The sequence below is a fragment of the Boleophthalmus pectinirostris genome, unplaced genomic scaffold (assembly GCF_026225935.1).
Source record: "Boleophthalmus pectinirostris isolate CB_2022bp ecotype Guang Dong unplaced genomic scaffold, ASM2622593v1 HiC_scaffold_19, whole genome shotgun sequence".
NCBI classification, from domain to species: domain Eukaryota; kingdom Metazoa; phylum Chordata; class Actinopteri; order Gobiiformes; family Gobiidae; genus Boleophthalmus; species Boleophthalmus pectinirostris.
The window spans coordinates 37,954,292-37,977,992 of record NW_026571140.1 but is presented as its reverse complement, the minus strand read 5'-3'; the positions used below and the strand labels follow the sequence as shown (position 1 = coordinate 37,977,992).

At 38.0% G+C, this 23,701-nt stretch overlaps 1 protein-coding gene across 1 annotated transcript in view; it reads right to left on the bottom strand.

Moving 5' to 3' along the window:
* The window catches only part of mapk8ip1b (mitogen-activated protein kinase 8 interacting protein 1b), a 143,969-nt gene that overhangs the window by 3,369 nt on the left and 116,899 nt on the right, over positions 1–23,701 (bottom strand). The window contains 6 exon segments of the mRNA XM_055154287.1: positions 5,902–6,000; positions 8,191–8,261; positions 9,536–9,652; positions 12,060–12,163; positions 14,562–14,734; positions 20,240–20,315. Coding sequence (XP_055010262.1) covers positions 5,902–6,000; positions 8,191–8,261; positions 9,536–9,652; positions 12,060–12,163; positions 14,562–14,734; positions 20,240–20,315 — 640 coding nt within the window.

The window sequence follows — 23,701 nt, the reverse complement described above, 5'->3', positions numbered from 1 at the left end:
GGCTCTAGAGTGGTTATGGTTTATATGTCGTAAAGTTGAATTTATTTATGCAGATTAGTAGTGCAGATAGTAATAATAATGATGATCATTTTAATATAAAAACGTTAATGATTAATCGATAATCGATCGTTAATTCTTCCGACGATCGATTAAGAAAATTTCATCGAATGCCCATCCCTAGTTCGCAGTGACTCAGTTGTTCAGTCGTGTCTAGAAGCGGCACATTGCACTCGCTTTTTCGGTTCGTTCCTCCGTTCCGTTCCTCGTCGGCGTGGAGTGATGAGTGTGTCTGTGGGTGTTTGTCGTTGTGCGGTCGCTGTCTGCTCCGTGTGTGTTTGTGGCTTTGTAGTTTACTGAAGTCGTGCTGGGACACTCGAGTGGATTCGTGTGTAGGGCGCTCTGGACTGTGGGGCACGGTCGTTTTTTGACGGGGTTGGAGGCTTAAGAGCGCGTCTAATAGCCCGGAAAATACGGTAGTCCAGGAGCCAGACAAACTCCATCGTGATTATTTGCTTCCTTTTTCTAATTATTACTTTTAATTAGTGCACCTCTCGAGACACTTTACGAGTTCAGGGTCTTTTATTTCAGCTGAGTCTGGTTCGGTGTCAGGGTCAGTGTACCATTTGTTCTTTTGAATTTCATTTAAAGTGCCCATCTCATGCAAAATAACTCTTTTCACATATCTTCTGCACATAAACAAGCACAATTTGGGTTTTGGAACATCCATTACACAATAGTTATGAAATCTTACTGATTTCTTGGAGTCAGTCACAGACCAGGAACTATGAAAGTCCGACTGTTGCTCATCCCCCCCGCCCGTCCTGAGAAAGCACAGGCTCCGCCCTCCAAACGTGACGTAGACTCTGAGTGAGCCGCCCTTCCTCCGCCATCTCAGGGAGGGAGGGCGAGACAGACGTGCACCCTGATAGCGGCAGGAATAAACTTTTATTCATCATGGAGATACACGCGTTCAGCCGCATGTGTTGGACCCGGAATCGGACGAGGACTTTGAGATGAACGAAGCTCAAGCACCGTGTCGACATCAGTTTAATAAATGACAGTAGATAAACTTATTATATCGTGCACACTGGAAGAGGCGGTGGAGCGGGGGAGGGGGGCGGTTGCGAAGCGCTTTCTGCTACGTCATCGTTGTAGCAGCTTTAGTTCAGGCATGTCCAAACTATGGTCCATGAGCCAAATGCGGCCCCCAGACAAATTTTTCTTGGCCCTCGGGCTTCCAGGTGAATTGGCCCATATGACCTTGCATCAATTAAAAATGAACTTTTTACTGCAAGTTTTTTGAAAATCTACCTGATAAAGCTAAATATTAAATATTTAGTGTGTGGTTTTAAGGATGTCAGCATGAATAAAGACTGATGGCTCATTCTAACGTGTTAAACATGCACATATTTCAATTATTCTCTGTACTGAGCACCAGTCTACGGCCCTCGATCATCCCTCTGCTTTGTCTGTGTTTAGATATGTGGCCCTTGATGAAAAAAGTTTGGACACTCCTGCTTTAGTTCGTTGTCACGTGGGAGGGTGGCAGAAATACGCTGCAATTTGTAAAAAAAAAAAAAACGTCAAATCAATCTAAAAACCACTTTGGCGACATATACAAGGCCCACACGTCACTCTTAGAAGGTAGAAAGCTCTGAGAAGATGATTTTGCATGAGATGGACCCTTTAAAAACGAAAAACAATAAAGTGGGAAAACTGTTTATTTCATTATTCCATTTTAGTGTCAAACAAAAAAACAGGTTTCCACCTCTATGTCCAATATTTAATTTAAAGTTTATTTCAAATAACACCACTCAAAAAACAGTCTCAGTTTTAATTCTGATGTTTTATTCTCTCTTGTTTATTTGAAGTTCTGCTGCTAGAAGGACTTACTTGAAAAATCGTTGCAATTTTGTGGACAAAATGACAAGAAACAAGTGATAAACTTAGTTGAGCTGACCCCATAAAATTATAATAAAAATAGTTTTCATTATAGATCCATGGTTGAGCAGAACTTTCGGAGCAATAAACTCTCCTTTATTCAACTGACCCCATAAAATGATAATAAAATATTTTTTATTATAAATCCATGGTTCACACGCGATGCAATAAGAACTTCTGGGGCAAATAAACCAGAGAGAATAAAATATTAAAATTAAAATAGTCACAGAGACTTTAAACTTCAAATTAAATATTGGAAATAGAGGTTGAAATCAGTTTTTTTTTTTTTTTTGTTTGACACTAAACAGAATAATGAAATCTGTAAAAAACTGTTTTCCCATTTTATTGTTGTTCGTTCTTAATTGAAATTCAAAAGAACAAATGCTACACGGACCTCAGTGCCTATTCCACATTTGATGTCCTCTTCTTTTATAGCGCCATGTTTACTTTTGTGTGCTAGAAAGTTGTTGAACTCCATGACGAGAAACAGGTAGCAACAATAAACTCTACAGTTGACACCATAAAACTATTCTAAAAACAGCTTTTTTACAGATCCATGGTTCACACTCGCCGCAATAAACGACAGAAATTCCAAGGCAAATAAACCAGAGAGAATAAAATATCATGATTGTTTTACCTGAAATAAACTTTAATTAAATTTTGAAAGTAGAGGTCGACATAATTATTTATTTTTTTTACACTAAAAGAGAATAAACTAAAATATTTCATTATTCCATTTTAGTGTCAAACAAAAAAACTGATTTCGACCTCTATTTCCAATATTTACCATATTTTTTGGACTATAAGTCACACTTTTTTCATGGTTTGGGTGTTTCCTGCGACTTGTACTCTGGTGCGACTTGTGAGGGACTGGTGGAAAGTCGGGATGGAGAACCCAGCTTCACGGGAACCAGGAGGATGCACCTGTGTAACATTCCTGGAATTCACTGGATGGATGGACAAAGTTTGGACTTCAGTGACACCGAAACCATCCTGTCGGGATTCAGAAAGGCCGGAATAATTCTAACTGGAACTGATGCTGAGTCTGAGGACAGCGACACAGAAGAGGAAGCGGCGCTCTGTTTACCTCATGGATTTATGGTTTATCTCCGGAGGTCGTGGAGTTGCTCAGAAGTGACACCGAGGACGAAGAATTGAATGGATTTAGTGATTTGGAGTGAGATGGAGAGTTTGGTACACAGCAAAAACTGGAGGGTTAAAATTGTAGGGTAAAATATTTCAGAGTTGTTTTTAACACCAAAAGTGTTATTTTAACTATTTGAAAGTTAAATGGGGGTTTGAGTTGGAGTTATTTGTCAAGAGTTGATGTGGCTGAGGTTAATTCGACTTCCTCTAGTGTTAATTCAACTTGCCTTAGTGTTAATTTGGCTCCGCCCATTCACCACTTCAAACTCTTGTGAGAGAAGACCAGTTTAAACCAGTTTTGTACATATTTTCATCTTAAATTAACTAAAATAAAGTAAAAATAAAATAAAACACCTCTGTGTGTTGTTCAGCTAAATCAGAATAACTCTAAAAAGTGTTATCTGTTTACTCTCAAAACATTAATATAACTCTGGATTTCAGGGTTATACAGAAACTTTAGTCCAGCGTTACTTAAATAACATTTCCAAAAATGTTAAATTAACTCTAGAACAGATTGGACTCATATAAACTCTGAGAAAATGTTAAAGTTGATTTTGTGAGAGTCAGTTTTAACACTTCACTTCTTGCTGTGTAAACGTGTTCTGTTCTGTTGTTTATGTTTTTTACTAGAACTTGACTTTCAAGATAAAATGTCGGTTGCTGGTCTTTGATTTTATAAAATACATTTCCCCAAAAAGTGCAATTTATAGTTCGGTGCAACTTATATATGATTTTTTCTTCTTCATTGCACATTTTTTGGCTGGTGTGACTTATACTCCGGAGCGATTTATAGTCTGGAAAATACGGTAATTTGAAGTTTATTTCGTGCCTATTTCAATTTTGATATTTTATTCTCTCTGGTTTATTTGCGTCAGAAGTTCTGGAAATTACGGTGTTCATGTGTCGTGCTTCGTGTAGTAAACATGGGGTGACGAGAAACGATTAATACCTCACGACCAGCTCCTGATCGGCAATCACAGGTCACAAGAAAATCAAACCTGTCTGAAATCCAGTCGCCTCTCATGAAGGTTTCGCTCTGTTGAAGTCGTTCCATGAGCTGTGAACTTTTAAACCCTGAGATTTGGTCGTACAGTTTGAGCTGGGACTGAGTGAAACGATCTTGAAAATATCGCACAGTGTACGTCCAGCAGAATGTCCAAGTTTCCCCCTGTATTACCACCTGACATCAGAAGGTGTTTTCTGCAGTGTGAACCATGGATCGATAATAAAAAATATTTTATTATAGTTTTATGGCATCAACCGAACAAAGGAGAGTTTATTGCTGCTTCCTGTTTCTCATCCTGGAGTTCAACACTGACTTTCTGGGACGTAAAATTAAACGTGTCGCTATAAAAGAAGATGTTTGTCCACAAAACTGCAACGATTTTTCAGGTGAGTCCTTCAAGCAGCAGAACTTCCGAGGCAAATAAACCAGAGAAAATAAAATATCCAAATTGAAATAAGCACGAGACTGTCTTTTCATTGGTTTATTTGAAATAAACTTCAAATTAAATATTGTAAATAGAGGTCGAAATCTTTTTTTTTTTAACACTAAAACTGAATAATGAAATAAAAAACTGTTTTCCCATTTTATTATTTTTCGTTCTTAAGACGTCATCGGTGTGTCTGCCGCGTCATCGTTATAGCTGCTTTAGTTCGTTGTCAGGTGGGAGGGTGGCAGAAATACGCTGCAATTTGTTAAAAAAAAACACCAAATCAATCTAAAAAACACTTCGGCGACAAATACAAGGCCCACACTTCACTCTTAGAAGTTGATTTTGCATGAGATGGACCCTTTAAGAACGAAAAACAATAAAGTGGGAAAACAATTTGTTATTTCATTATTCCGTTTTTGTGTCAAACAAAAAAACTGATTTCGACCTCTATTTCCAATATTTAATTTAAAGTTTATCACAAATTACAGCAATCAAAAAAACAGTCTCAGTGCCTGTTTTAATTTTGATATTTTATTCTCTCTGGTTTATTTGCCCCAGAAGTTCTGCTTCTAGAAAGACTTGTGTGAAAAATCGTTGCAATTTTGTGGACAAAATTTCAATTGATTGTTTTTCGTTTTTAATTGAAATTCAAAAGAACGTCAGGACTCCCAAAACCCCTTGTGCAAAATGATCTGAGTCTGTTAAAAGTGCTACTATAGTGTCGCAAAGTCGTGAAATTTGGAACACAGAATACTGACATTATGAGGAAAACAGTATAATATAACCTTACAGGGGTTTATGCATTTCTGTTTACAATTATCAGACGATTTAAACAAAAAATATATATAAAAAATTGATTCTCAAGCTCGAATCCTCTCCACCAAGTCATTAAGTCTGAGAAAAAAAACTGAGAACTGTGTGAACGGATAAGAAATGTTCCAAATAATGTCAACACCTGTGCCGCTGTTCAGATGTGGGTTCGAATCAAATGATTAAAAAAAAACCTAACCCAATTTTTTTTAAAAGTCCTAAAAGATTTTAAAAAACTGTGATGCTTCGTAAACGGTGAGATAATTCAGAGGAAAATAGCTCCAACTTAAGATCAAAATAGGTCAAATATTTAAAGTTAAAAAATAAACTGAGCAGTGCATTTCTGGTTCTGCAAGTTTTCGTTTTCATTTTATTCATTCTTTTTCTATTTGTCTCCACATAACATAGTCTATTCTGTCTGAAAATCTGAACTTTATGGGAAAATGAAAGGAAATTTTGCTTCCAGAAACAGAAACAAAGACAAGAACTGGCATGAAAGTTGTCGTCAGAATGTAAAAAAGCTCTGTGTTCTTGCTCTAAACGACAGATGCAGAGGAGGAGGACTCACCCTACAGACTCGGCGATGGGTTTGGTGGAGTTTTCAGACACAAAGACGTGACAGGCAAACCTCTGATCGGCCGGGTGCTTCGTAATGAAACCGAAATATCTGCAAAGGCAAAACACACAGAGAGATCAGGTTTTGTACAGAGTGACTGGGGATATTTAAAGATACTAAAGCTGCAAACAATAAGTGTTTAGCAAGTCAACTACTTAAAGGGCTCATATTACGCGTTTTTCCGGACTATAAGTCGCACTTTTTTCATGGTTTCCTGAGACTTATATATTAAAATTTTCACACTGACAGCGGTGAGAGGTTCTAGTCTTGTGTGTCAGTATCTGCTGCTCCTGTTCCTCCTGTACCACTGTCACTTCACTCTACTGCGCATGTCTCCTGCAGAAAGAGCCTCTGTCCTGTCTGTATCATGTCAGTCGATTCGCACCGTTACTTCTGCACCACTGAAAATTTAACATTTAAACAAACTTATAAAGACGATTGAGAAGAATGAACACAAATGCCCCCAAAATGAAAACCATATTTTGCAGATTACAAGCTGCAAGTAGCAAAATATTCAGGTGAAAATGGCAATCGAGCAGCAGAAAGAAAGTTTGGAGCGAGCGAGAAAATTGTGACACCGAGAGGATGCGACATGAAACTTTTCTGAAGTCACTGGATGGATGGACAAAGTCTGGACTTCAGTGACACAGAAATCATCCTGTCGGGATTCAGAAAGACCAGAATAATTCTAACTGGAACTGATGCTGAGTCTGACGACAGCGACACAGAAGAGGAAGCGGACGCTCTGTTTACCTCCTGGAGGTCGTGGAGTTGCTCAGAAGTGACACCGAGGATGAAGAATTGAATGGATTTAGTGATTTGGAGTGAGATGGAGAGTTTGTTAAACTTGTTCTGTTCTGTTGTTTATGTTATAGTTTATCTGAAGAACTGTTCATATGTGACGTTAACAGTCTGTTGTTCTCTGTTCTGTTGTTTTTACTAGAACTTGACTTTCAACATGAAATGTCGGTTCCTGGTTTCTGATTTTATAAAATAAATTTCCCTCAAAAAGTATGACTTATATATGTTTTTTCTTCATTATCTCCGCCAAGGAGGTTATGTTTTTGCCGGCGTTTGTCTGTTTGTTTTTTGTTTGTTTGTTTGTTTGTCTGTTAGCAACATAACTCAAAAAGTTATGGACCGATTTTGATGAAATTTTCAGGATTTGTTGGAAATGTGAAAAGGAAGAACTGATTTCATTTGGGGGCTGATCCGGAAGAAATCCTGGATTCTGGATCACTTTGAAATTTTAGTTAACATTGTGGTAAATGGGGCCAAAAATTTTGTTTCTCAATATCTCGGTTAATTATTGACCAAACCCCATGAAACTTGACTCAGGGATGGACAATGGGATCCTCTTTCATATTCCAAAGGCTGATCCGGATCTGATCCAGAAGACTGATTTTATCGCAATTTATATAAAAAAATGGGGGTAGTCCTTGGCGGAGGTCTGCGCTCTCTGACTGCTTTTCTAGTTACATCTTTTTTGGCTGGTGCGACTCATACTCCAGAGCCACTTATAGTCCACAAAATACGGTACTCATTTTTCTGATCTATGTTATAATGTTGTTTCTTCATCACAAACAGACCTGGAGTTGTGTTTTGTTTCATTCACACAAGTTTAACTCACAAACCTGCGGCTGAGTTCTTCACTTAAACTGAAAACACTCTCTGTCCATCCTGTGATGTCATGTGGTGATACAGGAAGTGCTCCACTGTGTTTTTAAATTCTTTAAATACACTTCACTAGAATCATTTGAATAATTTCAGCCCTGGAATTCACTATCTCTACTGGACTAAAGGTAAAAAAAATTAAATACTGCTTCATGACATCACAAGGTGGAACAGAGCATTCTGAGCTTTGGAGATGTAGACAGACTAATAATAAAGCTTACTCCAGTTACTCAAACGTGTGTGAATGAAACAAAACACAACTCCAGGTTTGTTTTTGATGAGGAAACCACATTATAACATGGCTTAAAAATCACATGAGTAAATTTGATGTAATATAACTCTGCCCTGCACAGTCCTGTCACAAGCTGAGGGCCGATCATTGCCACTTGCGGCTATATTTGCTTTTGGAGTCTCATTATAGTCCAAATAATAAATGGTCCATTGATTAATAAAATCTTATACAATGAAACGATTCATCACATTTTTATTTATTTGTCTGTGCAATAAAAACATTTTTTTTTGTCTCTAAAGTTACATACTGTGGCTTTAGTCTTTGTCCACACTTACTTGCTGTTCTTGGGGTGATAGCCACAAAAAGACACGTTTTTTAGTTGGAAGAAATGGTTGCACTCGTTACTCTGTGGAGAAAACAGACACGGACATGATTAAAAACTAAAAAAATATTAAAACAATGTAGGCAAAATTAAATTAAATTGGAACTAAACTAAACTTTTTTGTAGTTTCAGTGACAAATATTTAAATATGCTGCTTGGTGGTCAAAAACAGTCAAAAGCTGAGTGTGTGCTGCCTCTAGTGGCCACTGCAAGTACTACATGACATCACACATGACTGACTTATTCAGGTCGAGTGATTCTGATACAAACACCTGACTGAAGGGGCGGAGTCTGGAGGATGGATGCCTGTTATCCAGTGGTGTAATGAGGATTTTTTAAGTGGGAGAACTAGACTCATGACGCCAGTCCTGGTTCAGTCCTGGTTTAGTCCTGGTTTGGTCCTAGTTTAGTCCTGGTTAAGTCCTGGTTTGGTCCTGGTTTAGACCTGCTTTAGTCCAGCTTTAGTCCTGTTTAATCCCGTTTTAGTCCTGGTTTAGTCCTTCTGGTTCAGTCCTGATTTAGTCCTGGTTTAGACCTGTTTTAGCCCTGGTTAAGTCCTGGTTAAGTCCTGGTTCAGTCCTGTTTTAGACCTGGTTTAGTCCTGGTTCAGTCCTGTTTTAGACCTGGTTTAGTCCTCCTGGTTCATTCTGGGTTTAGCCCTGTTTTAGTCCTGGTTTAGTCCAGTTTTAGTCCTGGTTTATTCCTGGTTTATTCCTGTTTTAGTCCGGTTTTATTCCTCCTGGTTCAGTCCTGGTTCGGTCCTGGTTTATTCCTGTTTTAGTCCTGTTTTAGTCCTGGTTTAGTCTTTTCCAGTTCAGTCCTGGTTCAGTCCTGGTTCAGTCCTGTTTTAGACCTGGTTTAGTCCTGGTTCAGTCCTAGTTCAGTCCTGTTTTAGTCCTGTTTTAGTCCTGGTTTAGTCCTTCCAGTTCAGTCCTGGTTTAGTCCTGTTTTAGTCCTGGTTTAGTTCTCCTGGTTTAGTTCTCCTGGTTCAGTCCTGTTTTAATTCTATTTTAGTCCCGGTTTAGTCCTGGTTTCAGTCCTGTTTTAGTCCTGTTTTAGTCCTGGTTTAGTCCTGGTTTAGTCCTGGTTTCAGTCCTGGTTTAGTCCTGGTTTAGTCCTGGTCCCTCACGTCTCAGATCACTATAGGACAGACATGTGTTAGTGTGCAGAGTTTAGATGTTTAGTCCCACTGTAAACACAACATGGTTTATAAAAAAAAAAATAAATGTAATAAAATAAAAGCTTTTTAAACTGTGGTGGTAATGTTGGTTTAATTGAATCGTCGGGGGCGAGCTCACCCGATCACAGGCGTAATAATCCTCTTGTACTGAGAGCTTGATTCCTTTAACATTGATCTCTAAAATACAGGAGGAGGGCGGGTTGTACTTCACCGTCATTCTTCTGTTTGTGGCGATCTGCAACACAAAACACACGAGGAACAGTCTGAGTTCAGTCGTCATCGTCGGCACTGTAAATGTGAAAAGTATTACCCCGAATTCACACCAGGAGCTGCAGCAGCGCTTAACGTAGGCGGAGCTGCGTGTACGCGTACATTTCAAAGTTTTAATTCACACCAGAGCGTCAGAGCCTCTCCTGTTACGCAGCCTGCACATCTTCTCACTGTTTTCAGACATCACATTTTGTACTTGCTTTTTATCATTTATTTTATGTTAAAGTGTATTAAGTCAGAATGTGTATTAAATGTATTGTGAATTAAGTGTACAACTGCAACGCATTTGCCTTTAATGAGGATTAAATCTATTAACACGCACATTAAACACCTCCGATTTTTTTCCCTTAATAAGGTAAAATCACGTATAATTAACATACATTATGAGTGTGATTAAAATCTTATGTCCGTCCAGGTAATAAGGCCGATACGTTTATATGTTGATACAGAGTCCTGCACCGATGGATACGGGCAAATAGTCGCGGAAACGGGCGAGATTTAATGTTCTGGAATTTTAAGGGCGGGTCAGGACTAATTCAGGTCTAAACCAGGTCCAAACCAGGACTAAACCCTGACTAAATCAGGTCTAAACCAGGTCTAATCTTGGAGAGAGAGAGAGAACCCTGAGCCCCGTGGAGCAGGTGTCCGAAAAGCGCGACGGCTGCACGTACCTCTTCTCCAAGCTCTGCACCGGTCCTTTCGCCCGCGGACACTCAGGGCTACACGGAAGGACCCCCGAGCGCATTTCACCAGTGAGTCCTGGTTCTGGTTTAGTCCTGGGTTAGTCCTGGGTTAGTCCTGAGTCCCTGTAGAATTGGTGTCTGACATCGTAAATCACGTGCGCGTTGTTTACGTCGCTGTCTTGACTTTGGTTAAATTATTTTGAAAGGGCATCGGAAGTTTATTTTGACACCGCGTGTTTATTTCCTGTCTTTCCCCTGCTTAAAACCTTGGAGACGCGCCGTTGACGCTGCAAAATTAGAACTCCAACCTCTCGAGCAGCGCGTCAGCATCAGAAGCTCGTTGGACGCGCGTATGACACTGTCGGTGTTACACTGTCAGACCGGTTCAAATGGAGTTCTAAAGCAGCGCGTCTGCTGCTCGTGTGCTGTGCTGCTGCGCTTATGCACCATTGCGCTTTGGTGTGAATTGGGGGTTAGGCTACGTTCCGACTGACTACAGACTCCTAAATCTGATTTTTTTTCGCCCCATGTGACCTGTATCTGATCTTTTAATGACAGTCTGAACGACACAGATCTGAATTTTTTTGTGCTCCTTAAACTGATACATATCTGATCTTTTGACATGCGACTTCAGTCTGAACGGTCAGGTCACATTCATCCCACCTACACGTCAGGCTCGGAGTCTCATCAATGAAGGGAATGCGAGGTTAACGAATTCATTAATATTTGGGGGGATCGCTGTATTCGGGACAAATTGGAGGGGTCTTATCCGAACCGGGCAGTTTTTGAAATGATTGCCAAAGAAATGTCCGAGTGCTGCTACAGGTGGTCCTGGCTCCAATGTCAACGAAAAATAAAGATCCCGTGACTAAATACAAGGAGGATAAAGACCCAAACAAACGAAGCGGCTGTGGATGTGTGACCTGTCCATTTTATGAAGAACTGGGCCGTATTTAGAAAGACAAGCCCGGTGTTTCCTCGACAAGGTTTCGCGGGCGAGTGTCCTGCGTTTCACCGCTGCTGATATCGCGGTGATTTTAGCGAATTTGTATGAAGAAAAACCCACCACTTCAATCCAGGTTAAAAAAGCATTGTAAAATATTTAATTTTTTTTCCCTGTAATGCCAAACATTACAGTGTTACAGCAAAATGCAACACATTACATCGTTAATTTTATAATGCGTTACTCCCAACACTGATTATAAATGTGAACGACCTCGCAAAAAAACCCTGATTTTTACAAAAAAATCCAAAGGGAGCATTAAGCCCTGCAGTCTGAACGTAGCCATAGTATTAGAAATGTAAAAAAAAATATATTGTTTTGAAGTATCAGTACTATTCCTTTATGTTTGTGTGCATTTGTAGCAAAAACCTTAGTAAATAATATTAAATGAATGTACTGTCAAACCTGTTGAGGCATTATAAACCTCTCATTATTTTCCTGTAGATTAGTAAAGTGAGGAGATTTGGGAAAATTTGGGGTTTTCTTAATACACTTTTTTTTTTTAAAAGGTGTAACAGTGCCTGAAATCCCAATTAAAATGTTATTAAATGCGCATACCAACATTCAAAAGTGATGCCCTAAACATTTGTCACTCTCACTCCAGTACAATTTTGCCTCTTGTATATCCATATTCACTCTAAATACAAAGTATGAATAGAGCATTAGGAGAGCAGGGGTTCGTTTACCTTTTGCATAGCCGCACAGAGCACGTCGTTGCCTTTGTGGTACGGCACCTGGACCGACCCCAGGAACTTGAGTCTGTATCTGTCCATCCACTCACTGCTCTTCACTGAGACACAAGAGAAGACGAGGATGAGTCAGAACACATGAGTACTGAACATTACATTTGTTTTCACATCTATAGCATTTTGTATTCTTTTGATTTATACAGGGTTTGTAAAACGGGGGACAGCTAACTATAAGGAGAGATTTAAAATAGGGCTGGGGAAGAAATCGCCGGGTGTCAGTCTTATCATCAGAAGTCAGAAAATCCATGTTCAGGTAGTGTTACAAATTGTTACAAATGAAATTGTATTTCAAGTTTTAAATATTTTAAAAAGTAAATATTAAAAGTAATAAATATATTAAACCCTTAAAATGCAGTAAAAATGTTTGAGGAAATAATGATTTGGGTGGAAATGGTCTGTCTTAAGTGTAACAGGGTTAATAATTGTCTGATTTTCAGGCAGCAACTTGCAAAATGTTCAGTAACTCGAGCTCTACAACCTTCATTTCAATTTTATTTTAAATCTTTTTCTTTTAATATAGCATTGGTGGGTTTGTAAACCAACAAATTAAGTAAAGCTGGCCTTAGCTAAAGCTGTTATGCATGATTATGCGTTTTCCTGTCAATATCTCTAAAAATGTTGATGTTGCAGCCATTTTTAATTGGTAAACATCCAAAAGTTTACCAATTCTTCCCTGATATCCAGGGATTATTCTCTGTTGCTTTCATCAAATATACATTCAATTGTTCAAGAGAAATGTTGCTGACAAACCAATAGAAGAGGGAATGATTTTCTGACGAGTGGGCCTCCTGATTAAAGGGCCTTCTGATGATAAAGGTGTAACCGAAATCGCCAAATTACCGTGTTTTTCAGACTATAAAGCACACTTAAAATCCTGTAATTTTCTCAAAAATCGACAGTGCGCTTTATGTATTGATTCTGGTTGTGCTTAGTGACCTCAAACCAATTTTATGCGGTACACAGCGCTCAAAAATCAGTCAAAAATTTTTAATAAGACTTTGGTAAACTACGAAGACATAGTCGTGTCCTTTCGTTTTTCCACGCACAAGGAAAGAGATATTTTTTTCAGAGCTTACAGTTTATGCAAATGAGCCATGTGGTTTTAAATTTTGTTTCAGTCCAATCCACTTTATTTCTGTCGCACATTTCACAAACAAACAGTTTCCAAATTTCTGCACAAATACGTAATAATAACAACAAAAATAAAATGATAAAATAAAATACTAAAATAATACTAGTCTTAAAATAATAAAACCAGTAAAATAAAATAAGAACAAAATTATAGAATAGAAATAAATAAACCAATAAATAAATTTAATCTCTGTTAAATGTAAACAAATGTGCACAAAGCTGCATTAAACACATTATTGCTCAATGTATATTTGAGTCGTCCTCGTAGGAAATAAAAAAAAACTTAACGAGTTACGCCACGATCTGCCAATGGATCGTGGACGCCTGGACTAAGGATCAGTCTCAAGTGTCGTCTGTTTGTTTCACTTAATGTATCGTATAATTCGGTGCAATTTATGTATGAAAATAGACGAGAGAATTCAACATTATTCATATTGCGGTTTATAAATCCGGTGCGTGAAAAATGCGGTACTGAAACATACATGGATGACTAAAACCTCTTCTGGGATGTTTTTGATGAGGGTTATAACATTGTACAAAACAGAGAAAGTATGTGTGCTAGGGATGGGCATTCGATTAAATTTTCTTAATCGATCGTTGAGAGAATTAACGATCGATTATCGATTAATCATTAACGTTTTTATATTAAAATGATCATAAATAAATTCAAATTTACGACATAAACCGTAACGACTCTAGAGCCACATCAGCCCGTTTTGCAGATTTGTGCAACTCTCACAGAAACTAAACTTAAAACTGCATGACTAATTTGCATAAACTATGTGAAGAAAAAAACACAGCTCTTGTGTCGCTGATGCGGCACGACTCAGTGGAATTCAGGTTAGTGTGACCATATTTGCATTTGTTAAAAACCAGGACACCGTACGGGGGGAGGGAGGTGGGACCTCGTCATCGACATTGAGCGACTCTCACCTGGCAAAACTTTTTCATGTTTTCTGTGTCCTGGTGAGTTTTTCTCACTGGACACAGAAACATATGTGCTGCTTTGTTCACTGTGCACATGGACTCACACTTGTCCCGACCGGAACGGAAAGCGTGGAATTTCTTGTACAAGTCATCGTTAAATACGCATTTAACCGACTGTTTGTGTCTCGCTCCTCCTGAGTGCAGAGAGACACATGTACAGACCCCTGTTTGGTCACACTACACTACGCACATCAACCTGCATTCAGTTTGTTTAAAATGAACATAATCGATGAAATTCTTAATGATCAATTATCGATTAATCGACTAATCATGCCCATCCCTAGTGTGTACCTTTGTGTGTATTTTTGTGCATGTGCGTACCTTTGTATGTGTCAGAGTCCCGGGCGGCCTCGATGGCGTAGTAGGCAGGAAAGACGCCCCTGGCCCCCGTCCTCATGTTGAGCCCCTCGTACCAGAAGTCTTCAGCCTGAACCTCCACAAACAGAGGATCATCCACCTCCAGCTCCAGCTCGTCGTCATGTCGAGGGACAAATCTGACACAGAGAGACACACACACACACACACACACAAATACACACACAGGGAGCGCATGTAAGGACCATCTGTCAAGATTAATTAGTCTTATATAACGCTTTCCCAGATGCTCAAAGTCACTTTACAGTTTAGCTTTAAAAGATTATTATTATTATGTTTATTAAGGACATCACAATCGCATTAGACAAGCCAGATGCATTGCTTTGAGTGTTTTAGCACAAGTGCTAGTTTTCAACACCTGTCCATATAAAAATATAAACTACATGCATAAAAACAGAAAGTACAAGACACATAAATTACATACAGATAAAATATATACAGTAGATTTTAGTGGATGCAGTTTTGACTGGAAACATACAATAACTTTAATTTCCTTTTAAATTTGTTGTAGTTGGTTTTCCAATTTTTAAATGAGCTGTTAAACCGTTCCACAGACTAGGCCCTTTAAAAGAGAACGAGGACTGACCCAGAGTTTGTCCTGTACCGAGGAACAACACAATTACCACTAGTAGCGCCTCTTGTGTTCGCTCTTTGTGAACATTTTATGGTCCTGGCAAATTCTGAGTGTAATGGTGTACTGCGGTTAAGACACTTAAAAAATAATTTAAGATTGTTAAAATTGATAAAATTTTCAAAGTTAAAAAGTTGATGTTTCTTTATAATTTCACAGTGGTGCCAGTTTTTGGGCTTTTTGTCAAAGATCTTAAGGGTCAGTTTGTATAATGAACAAAGCGGTTTTAATGTAGTTGAGGAGGCCTGGGACCATGAGGTGATACAATAAGATAGATGAGAGAAGATCATTGTGTTCATGAATATTTTAGAAGTGTGGAGCGACAGATCTTTACGTATGAAACGAAAGCAACTGAGACTAATCTTAATCTTCTTCACCAAGTATTTTGTGTGACCAGTAAATTTTAAATTTTCATTTAGAATGAGGCCAAGGTATTTAACTTCACTGACGGCTTGAATTTTCTCATTGTGCATAGTCACTTCAAAGTCAAAGTTTTTTGTTTGTGTACACACTGAAAAACAAAGAGAAACTGTTTTTTTCACATTCAAAGTCAGGTGTGACACACTAAGCCATTTTGAGACAAGTTGTAAGGCATGACTCAGGTGTGCACCAGCCTGAGCTGGTGTTTTTGAAAAATACATACAATACAGTGTCATCAGCATACATTTGAACATTAACAGTAGGACAGCATTGAGGGAGGTCATTAATATATAAGGAAAAAAGCAAGGGGCCAAGTACAGACCCCTGTGGCACCCCAAAGGGATTGGCTCGTTGTTGAGAAGTGACACCATTTACCCGAACACATTATTCACTTAATAGATAAACGTGGTTATCCGGGTAAGAATTAACACATGTTAGTTTAAGTTAACATGTAAAACTTACCTACAGACATTATTTATTTTACAGAAAAGGGCCTTGAGAATTATCAAACCCATTATTTGTTCAACTTAAAGTGTTGAAAATGCATGATATTGTTGATCCTCAAAGTCCTGTATAAAGCAAAGTGCCATGTGTAACCTGTAAATATTCAAAGATTGTTTGAGAAGAGAACAGGGCACTACAATTTAAAAGGAACCTACATGTTTAAAAAAAAAAAAAAAACTGATTCAGAACTAAGGTTATGGAGTGAAGCATCACTGTGAAAGGAGTTAAATTATGGAACAATCTTAGTCAAGGAGCCAAACTCTCAAAAGCTCAATAATTGAGGTTCTGGGGCTGTTGATCGCCAACTAGTAGTGAAATCATTTAAATGGCCACATTTTTTTTTCGCAATATTGCCAGCAGAGCAGAACCTCCAGTTATTGATCCTTAGGGTCAAAGTTAACCAAAAAAAAACAACCCAAAAAACACACAAATAAAATTATGGCAGACCATGTCAGGTTCAACTCATTTTTTAGAATTTGGGTCTGGACTATTGACAAAGATATAAAAGAATCAAGTACAATGATGGCATTTAAAAAACACAAAGTCCAGTGCCATGTGCATGTATGAAAAAGGAAACTTAGTTGTTGTGCATAATAGTGAAAATTTCTGTTTGCAATTGATTAATAATTGTGACTGAACTGAAATGTACTGATCTGAAATGTTTTAAAGTAAGTATCAGTGTTGATGTTTTGTCTGGAAAAGTGAAAAGAGGGCAGATTAAATAAGATGACTCTTCTTTCTGCTCCTTTTCTTTCATTTCTTGTATGTTTGCTGTTGTAACACTGTTAATTTTTTTTATAACTCATGCTGTCCTCGGGGTCACATTGACTTCAAAGAATTTTTTTTTTTCCTTTCCCGCTCTCTTGGGGCGGGTCAATCAGACCCAAAAATGTATTTTCTTGCCTGGCGAGAATTTATTTGAAAATAAAGTTTTGGGTCTGATAGACCTGCCCCAAGAGAGCGGGAAGGGAAAAAAAAATCTTCAGGTCTATGTGACCCCGAGGAGAGTGTGAGGGTTTTAATATATATTTTATGGATGAAATAAATAAACTTTCAAGAAGTGGCATGTTGTGAGCAGTTGAAAACATTTTTTAAAAATAATAACAATATATTATCATGCAAAAAATAGTAAAATAATTGAACTCCATGAAACTGGAGTACTGTGTGAGGCCACATGGGGGTGACTCATGCACAGATAAATTGCTTTGAGCTCACCCCACTCTGTTGAAACTCCAACATTACTGTGTGTTACAGAAAATATCACAGTGAACAATAACACTGAAACTACTGACTCAGTCTCCCTAAAGCAGGAGAATCCCAGAAAAACCTTAATGTGCAAAAGAATCACACTTTTATCACTGGAAAAAAAAAAATATATATATATATTGTGATGGCCCACGATATTATTGCGAGACTTTTGATGATACGATATCACGATATTTCTGTTATCGCTACATCTCTAATGTTTAGTCAGTTTCTTTAGGGTTTATCTTCAGAGTAATCATTTTTTTTGACATTTCCCAAACACAATTCCGTCTAAAGCTGCACCAAAATAGCTCACGCTGAAAACACGCTGCATTGTGGGAGTGTTGCGTTCGTCCCATGACATCTGAACGAGCCTCATTATCCTCCGTACTTGAGTTCTGCGCTCGCCTGTTACTATGGAAACATGCAAATGACATGAGCTGTGAGAGCAACTGTGAAGACACGCAGGCTCCAGTGTGCACGGGAGATTAGAGAGATTTCACAGATACAATCATGCACTTCATAATCTTAAATAGACACAGTATGCACCTACAGGCTGGAGGATCGTGCCTGGCAACCTCACTGTCCACTACATCCTGTCCAATTTCCTCTCTACGTGTTTATAAACCATTTTTCTAACCCTGAATTTAAACGCCCTGTATCTGATTTTCTTCACGTGTATTTGAGCTAAATTAATTATAAAGATATACTGTATAAGCAGCTCTTGAGGTCAAAATAATGTTGTTTCTTCATCACAAACAGATCTGGAGTTGTGTTTTGTTTCATTCAAACATGTTCAACACACAAACCCTGCAGATTCTGGCTGAGTTTGTTTCTCACACGGAAGGAAAACTCTCTGTTCCACCTTGTGATGTCATGTGGTAATAATACGGGAGTGCACCTAAGTCTGTGGAATAGAAGCATCAAGAATTTCGGACTTTTGGTCATTGCGCAATTCATACTGGGAAGGATTTTCCGAAAAAGTGAGCATCAAACCGTCATGTTTGTTTTCCCAGTGGGATGCGTCTATTGACAAATCGATCTTTTCAAGTCTTTTGAACCATATCACTTTTGTTTCTGGTTCTGATATTGTCATATTTTAGTTTTGGGATTCGGACATCATTAATTGTTTGGTTGTTGGATCCTAACAGCGGAAAACGGCTTGAGAAATTTGTTTGTGAACTCCATAAATGCAAAAAGGAATCAGATCTGTGTGACTGCAAACCTCTGTTCAAACTGTTTCCCTTCCCAACGGAATTGAAAAATAGTGAAAGGTGAAGGCGATGGGCAGGATTGATCCACAGGAGAGACGAAAAAAAGAGCCCCATCAAAGCGGGATCCCGTTTGTTAAGTGAGAAGTACAGAAGACAAACAGACTGAGCTGCACTTTCTTGTTCTTGTGGTTTTACAGCAACATCACGTCTTGGTCTCTTTGCAGTGGAAGGTGTTTCTTGGTGAACAGTTGGTGCCTTTCGTTTTGGCGTTGACTTTTTAAATTCGTAACCGAGGTGGAGTGAAGGATCGGGGTTTTGCTTTGATGGCTCCACATACAAAATGTTCACTGTAAACTCGGGATGATTTAGTCAGTCAAAGGTTTCATTTTTCGTCATTTTTCGTCCTTCCTGTGGATCAATCCTGCCCATCACCTTCACCTTTCACTATTTTTCAATTCCGTTGGGAAGAGAAACAGTTTGAACGGAGGTTTGCAGTCACACACATCTGATTCCCTTTTGCAGTTATGGAGTTCGCAAACACATTTCTCAAGCAGTTTTCCGCTGTTTGGATCCAACAACCACACAATTACGATGTCTGAATCCCAAAACTAAAATATGACAATATCAGAACCAGAAACAAAAGCGATATGGTTCAAAAGACTTGAAAAGATCGACTTTGACAATAGACGCATCCCACTGGGAAAACAAACACGGCGTTTTGATGCTCACTTTTTCAGAAAATCCATCCCAGTATGCATTGCGCAATGACCGGAAGTCAGAAATTCTTGATGCGTGTATTAATTGAATTTCGATTTGTGTGTCAAACGATCTCCAAACTCATATAATCAAGTTGAAACGTTAACCTTAACAAAGTGGATATAGAGTTTATTTTGGATACATTTATGTTTTTCTTTGCCTTATTTCATGTTCAAAGTTTATTTTATTAATTTTATGTTTTATACATCACAAAACTGCTCTAAAGTACATATGTGTAGCCTAAATTTATTTTCAATTTGAAAAAGTGTTTTTTTTTTTTAGAGAGAAATACTGAATAAATGTGTAAAAAAAAAAAAAACATGATATACTATAAGTGATTTCAGTATTGACCAAAATAACTGTCATAATGATTTTTTTCCATAATTGAGCAGCTTTAAGTGCACCACTGTGTTTTTAAACTCCACACATCTTCACTAGAATCATTTGGATAATTTCATCACGTATCATGCTTTAGAAAATAAAAAAAATGTAAGGTTATGCTCACTCGCATCGCACCACATGACATTTTTTATAGTCGTAGCCAATTCATGTACACAAAAAAACACTAAAAATGCTTAATAGAAATGTTAAACATAGATTTACGCACACATGACATTGTAAATATTTGAAAAAAGTTCAATCGAAAGTAATATTTTTTTTTATATTTTTAAATTTGCCTGTATGTCATTGACCCATATATTAACAAAAAGGAAATAGAAAATTCTTGTTGCATTATTACCAAGTATCCAGTGTATTCATCCATCTGTAGTGTGTCTCCATGAAACTGCTAAACACAGACTCTTGCTGCTCGTGTTGTCGGCCCATTATCTCTGTGTGTGTTAAATGATCCTCACCTGTACACGGCTCTGTGCGTCTGCTCCCGCTCCTCTCCGTCAATCACACACGAAAACAGACCGAACGACTCTGCACCTGCACACAGCACACAAGAACAACACAAAATCAATAAAACTAAAATATCTGGACTTAAAATCAGGATTATAACAGGGATGACAATGTAATGGATGCTATAAAATCCAAAAATATATACGAGCATTTATCTGTGTAAACAAGATTGTAACGATTTAACTTTTTCAGGTGGAGGATCTGTCAGCTGTTTGTCTCCATGGAGATGCTGTTGCTTTGTTGGGAATGTTTCACAGTATGGCATTAAACATAATCAGGTCAGATCTGCAGAGAGGCGAGCCTGCTCACTGCTAAGAATTGATGTTTCGAGGTATTTTTGAGCTATAAAAATCACAAAAAATACTTGTAACTGAATTAATACAAGATAAACAAATGAATGCCATATTGTGGGATATTCTAGGCAAAGCAATTTCATCTCCATGGAGACAAGCATGTGGCCATATCAGGTTGTGAAAGCCTGATCTTGTTATATCTCTGAACTGGTTAGTATTTGGATGGGAGACTGTTGTGAATACCAGGAGCCACATGGGGGCGCTGGTGGCAAAAAGTCACTGTCATTGTGTTGTTATTATTCATAGATCTTTTCACAATGGCCGGGAGTGTCCTGCTGTAGGTTTGTGGGACTGGTTTTCTGAAGAAGTGGCGTTTACCCTACATTGCGGCATTTCCGTCCTTGCTGTGGGTGTCTAGAAAGGTGCTAAATAAATCCAAAAGCAGGTGATGGATCCTCCACAAGTTACATACCGAGTCCGGTCAAGTGATAACGGAGGGAAACAGGGGCAGATTTTTGACATTCAAATATCTCTTATTCAGAAACTAGAGGGACTATTGAAATAAGTAAAGTATCAGAATGTAGGAAAGAGTTACACTCCAACAGGGTCAAGTTAAACCTGTGATATTCTTTCAAGTTGTTGACAAAAAATTTAAAAACTCATGTCGGTAACGGAGGGAATGAAATATGCAGCACTTTTTGGGCAATAAATCCAAACAGTGATAACTCTTGGTTCTCACTTACATATCCTTAACAAACTGGTTTGAATATTTGCTTCATATAGTTTTCTACCATATGGTACAAGATTAGGTTGAAAAACCTCTTACTTTTTGAGTCATGAGATTTTTTATTAATAAAGGTCATGGTAACGGAGGGAAAAGTAACGGAGGGAAAATTGTGCAGCAAGTAGAAGGTGCAGGATTTTACATAATTTGTCACTTTTTTCTTCCGAATACTTTAATATTACTTCAAAATGAAAGGAAACTATTTCTATAAAATATGTCAGTCCTTCCAAGCAAATTTTTATCATTTTAAATACAGTTTTTTTGAAAAATCATGAACCTTCATCAACAGTTCAAAGATGGAATAACACAAGATATGATGAAATACATCCATTTATTTACATGATTTTCAGGTCTTTGAAATTTGGGAAATAATTTTTGTTCCATGTTTCATACATGGTCTGTTTAAAAATGTATGTAACTTTAGAACCAAAAATGGTACAGAAAAAAGGTCAACAGTTTCATAAACTAGAGTACATATGTATCTGTTCAATACATTTTTATATCAGATGCATTAACTTGAATTTTTGGCCTTGTTGTTTACTTCTGCTTGACCGGGCCCATAGAAATAAGTCTAAAGGTGCACTATTTCAGAACAGTTTCTTTATTTCAACCAAAGTTATTGTAGTGTAAATGAGGTAAACACATGTTGTAACTCCACCCAAAAGCTTTGAGTTAATTCAGAACAGAACTGGGAGATTCTGCCTGAAAATAAAACTGTCAATTTTCTTTTCTCCCAAACTTTTACTTTTAATTATTCAGTACATGAACCCAGTTTTTTTTTTTTTTTGCTGTTGGTAAGTGTTGGTGGTAGATTTCAGCTCCTTTTGACAGAATCTAATGCAGAGAGACAGAATGAGACCAGAGCCCAGCTGGGACCCACTCTCAGCCCACTGGAGACCAATTTACACTGACACAGCCCAACCTGAAGAACAACATGCTAAAGAGAGCGGCCCACGTTACATAACATGACGGAAGGTGCACTGCGTAACTTTTCTAGAGGCTCCTTCACCTGCGTGTTTCTGTAATGTTCGACAGTGTGACATTAAACAGCTCTACTTTACATTTATTCAATTACAGGTGGTTTTACAACTCAGAAATACAGAGAAAAACACATTCTGTCTGTGAGCGGGGTCGCCTCTCCACAGATCTGTTATTGTTTTGCAAGTCTTAAGTAAGTCTCAAGTCTTTGACCTTAAGTCTGAGTCAAGTCCCAAGTCAAATACAGGCAAGTCCAAGTCGAGTCTTGAGTCACTGGCCCGTAAGTCCAAGTCAAGTCCAAGTCGTCTGCTTTGAGCTTCAAGTCATTTCAAGTCTTTAAACCAAAGTACCAAATATAGCTTAGATTTTTGCAATTTATATGAATTTTAAACTAAATTGTACAAAAAAATCATAGTATATTTACATATGAGTATTTATAGAGTTTATAAAAGTTGTAGAAATGTAAATGTTTTCTTTTTAAATGTTTTGACAAGATCTTAGTGTGAATCATTGGTCATCAGAAAAGTTACACAGTGAGCTTTAAAGGTGTATTTTCTGATCTACTGTATGTTCTAATGTTGTTTCCTTGTCAAAAAACAAGGACTTGTGTTTTGTTTCATCCACACAAGTTTAATGCGCAAATCCCGCGTATTTAGGCTCTCAGAAAACCCTCCGTTCCCCCTTGTGATGTCACGTGGTAAAACAGAAAGTGCTCCACTGTGTTTTTAAACTCCATACACCTTCATTTAGGGTTGTAAAGGTACATGTAGTTTTTTTTTTTTCAGTGGTTTTACTTCAGTTCAATCACAGTTCTCAGGATCTTTCTCAGAACATTTGACAGAGCTCTCATTCACAAACACACGATCATTGAATTCAGCTTCTTTTTTCAATGCTGGAGGCCTGTTCTCATACGATAAAAGACTTTGGACCAAACTCTGTTCACACAGGTTTGAATACCGTATTTTTCGGACTATAAGGCGCATCAGATTATAAGACAGTAATGTTGAATTCTCTCGTCTATTTTCATACATAAGTTGCACCGAATTATAAGACGCATTAAGCAAAACAAACGGACGACGCTTGAGACTGATCCCTTAGTCCAGGCGTCCAAAATCCATCGGCAGATCGTGGCATAATTCGCCCGATGTTTTATGAATGTGAATGTGGGTGGATCATTTAAGTTTGTTTTTTATTTCCTACGAGGACGACTCAAATATACACTGAGTAATAATGTGTTAATGCAGCTTTGCACATTTGTTTACGTTTTACAGAAATGAAACTTAAAACCACATGACTAAATTGCATAAACTACGCTCGAGGTCTGTCCTCATGTGTTAAAAGACTTTGGACCAACTCTG